Source organism: Fusarium phalaenopsidis (genome assembly GCF_050370095.1).
Source record: "Fusarium phalaenopsidis strain FUZ10S chromosome Unknown contig_32302, whole genome shotgun sequence".
NCBI classification, from domain to species: Eukaryota; Fungi; Ascomycota; class Sordariomycetes; order Hypocreales; family Nectriaceae; genus Fusarium; species Fusarium phalaenopsidis.
This window is the reverse complement of record NW_028145405.1, coordinates 1237443-1240228: the sequence shown is the minus strand read 5'-3', so window position 1 is coordinate 1240228 and position 2786 is coordinate 1237443. Positions and strand designations below refer to the sequence as shown.

The window sequence follows — 2786 nt, the reverse complement described above, 5'->3', positions numbered from 1 at the left end:
ATGGCGTCCGCAGTCGCGGATCTGGAGGTCGGCCTCCAGGCAATGCTCAACCTAAAGCCGCCAGGCGTTTCCGGATCTCGCATCACCAGCCTGACATCGCTCTGCGTGTCCAACATCCAGGTAAGATTCTCCACCAAGCTGCTTCTCGTGTTTGCTCCGCAGCCTCTGACTCGTCTTGCTTGCACAGTCCGAATCGGTTCTCATCCAAAAGATCTACACACACTTCAAGAAGGCTCCAGGAACACACAAGTTGGGGGTACTCTACGTCGTAGACTCTGTAACCCGGAAATGGCTCGAACAGGCCAAAGCTCAGGCACAGGCAATAAACAGCTCTGCCCAGGATGGAACCTATGCCGCTGGCGTCCATCGAGTGACGGAACTCATGCCCGTTTTGATGAATGACATCCTGCAAACCGCCCCGGAGGAACAAAAGGTACGCATCTTTGAAACTTGCATTGCAACATTACCCTTCTGTAGCTGGCATCGAATACCATGTGCCGCAATCCGTGGAGCGCCGTCAAAGGCGTTGCTACGAGCCCGTCTCGTTTTATGACCTACTTGGTCTCGTATCGTCTCGTCTTGTTTGGATCGTAACTCACATATCGCGCGGCGTGCAGGAAAAGATTAAGAAGCTTCTTGATATCTGGGAGAAGGGACAGACGTTCCCCATGCCAATGATTGAGTCTTTCAAGGAAAAGCTCAATGCACCACCACAGAGTACGTTGTCCCTCGGACAGCATTACGTCAGGGTCTACACCTTGACGCTGCTGCTGTGCTGCTTGAGGATAGGATATCCCATCTAACCATTGTGACGCTGCAGATGAATCGACAACTCCCCCCGGTAGCCCACCTCCAAGTGTGCTGGCCTCATTCCAGGGCCACTCGACTGCTCCTCCAGCCGCCCCAGCTCCCCCGGCCCCCAATGGTTCTTCCATCCTGGAGGCTCTGGCCAATATTGCACGACAAAACACCAGTGCTCCCCCGGCCAGCGCTCCCCTTCCCGCCCCTACGGCATCGTATAGTCTGCCGGCTTCTGGGCCGCCGCAGCCAGTATCATCGGCTCTGCCGCCCGTGTCGTATCCCCCGACCTCGCAGCCTGTGAATGTGCCGTCTCTTCCTTTCGGCCTCCCGCAGATGCCGGGCCACAGTGCCCTTCCAGGTGCTCTACCCAACAATGCGAGTAATCCGCCCAACCCAGTTGGCGGGGCCGTGCCCGGGGCGCCCATTCCCGGTGCTTCTGCCCCTGGCCTAGGCCTTGATCCCAACACCCAGCAGCAGATTCTCTTGATCAAGGCGCTGGCTGATCAAGGCGTTCCGTTTGATAAGATTCCTGCTCTGATCCAGAGCATGACCTCGGGAGCGGCACCGGGAGCGGCCTCTCCAGGCCAGCAGCATCTCCCTCTGCCCCAGAACTCTCATGTTCCCGGTCAGCCTGCATGGGGTGGCCCATCGGGGAAGCCAGATGAATCACGTGACCGAGACTATGCCCATGTAAGATCTCCTCCCAGATATCATGGACGATCTCGATCAAGATCTCCGGACCGTGGCTGGAGTGCCCGAGGCTCGCCTCGCAATGGACGTGACCGGATAGAGTACGGACGTGAGTCGCCCAACCGTGGCCGTCACGATGACCGACGCGGAGGCGACTACCGCCAGCGAAGCCCACACGGACGCCGTGGCCGAAGCCCAAGCCCGCCTCACGACCATAGCCAGGGCGAGAAGTGGATTGAGTACGATCCGACTCTTCCATCCGGACACATCAAGGTGTACAGTCGAACCCTGTTCGTGGGTGGAGTAAAGTGAGTACAGTGCCAGTCTTGGATGCGTCGGACACTATGTTTGCTAACCATGTATCAGCTGCCCCGAGAGCGAATTGCGCAGCATCTTTAGCCGCTATGGCACCGTGCAAACCTGCATCGTCAACAAGGAGAAGCGACATGCCTTTGTCAAGATGCTCACACGGCGTGATGCCGAGAGTGCCAAGGAGGGAACTGAGGAGTCAAGAAACCAGACCCTGCTTCTTCGTGTAAGTATCTACCCGTTCCCGACGCTATGACTCGAGCTAACAGTTCCCAAGACTCGCTGGGGTGTTGGTTTTGGTCCCCGAGACTGCAGCGACTACTCGACGGGTATTAGCATTATCCCCATCCACAAGCTGACCGAGGCCGACCGCAAGTGGATGCTGACGGCCCCCTTCGGCGGCAGCGGCGGACGTCCCATCGAGACAGGCCTGTGCGTGGAGGAGCCCGATATTGAGATAGGAGCTGGTGTTTCGTCCAAGGCCATCAGCCGACGCATGCAGACCGACAAGGGCGGTAGCAACGGACCCAAGTCGACCCGCAACCGGGATGATGACCTTACCCGATGGCGCCGGAGCCGAGAGAACGGCGGCAACCAGAACGGAGCCCACCACCGACGAGACGATCGTCGGGACGGCCCTAGGGACAACCACCAGGGCATGTCGGCGGGATTCCCATTCGGCATCGGCACCCTGCCCAACGGCATGCCCAACTTCCCGGCGGGCTTTGCATTCCCCGATCCCAACTCCGGCAAGTAAACGGAGGAGGGGAGTTTTGAGAGTTGCGCGCAATTACCTACCTATGTGATACCCCAAGGGCAAAAAAGGAAAACGGGAGGACATTTGTGTTTTTTTGGCTTGGTTTCTCTGGTCTATCCTGATCCTTGAAGGAGGGAGACGATGATGATTGGCGTTGGTGGCGTGGCTGGCATCTTGTTGCATTGAGCAAGCAAGCAAGCAATCGATGGCGAGTCGGCAGTTTGCCCAT

The 2786-nt window shown here is 57.9% G+C and overlaps 1 protein-coding gene across 1 annotated transcript; it reads left to right on the top strand.

Annotated features, from left to right (window-relative positions):
• On the top strand, nt 1–2557 carry LRP88_07766 (Nrd1 complex RNA-binding subunit; the record flags this gene model as incomplete). Its single annotated transcript, XM_083244283.1, has 6 exons — nt 1–120; nt 188–433; nt 618–717; nt 821–1799; nt 1858–2026; nt 2078–2557. 6 exons carry the CDS (start codon nt 1–3, stop codon nt 2555–2557), a joined length of 2094 nt encoding a protein of 697 aa, XP_083098777.1.
• Nucleotides 2558–2786: the final 229 nt, after the last annotated feature.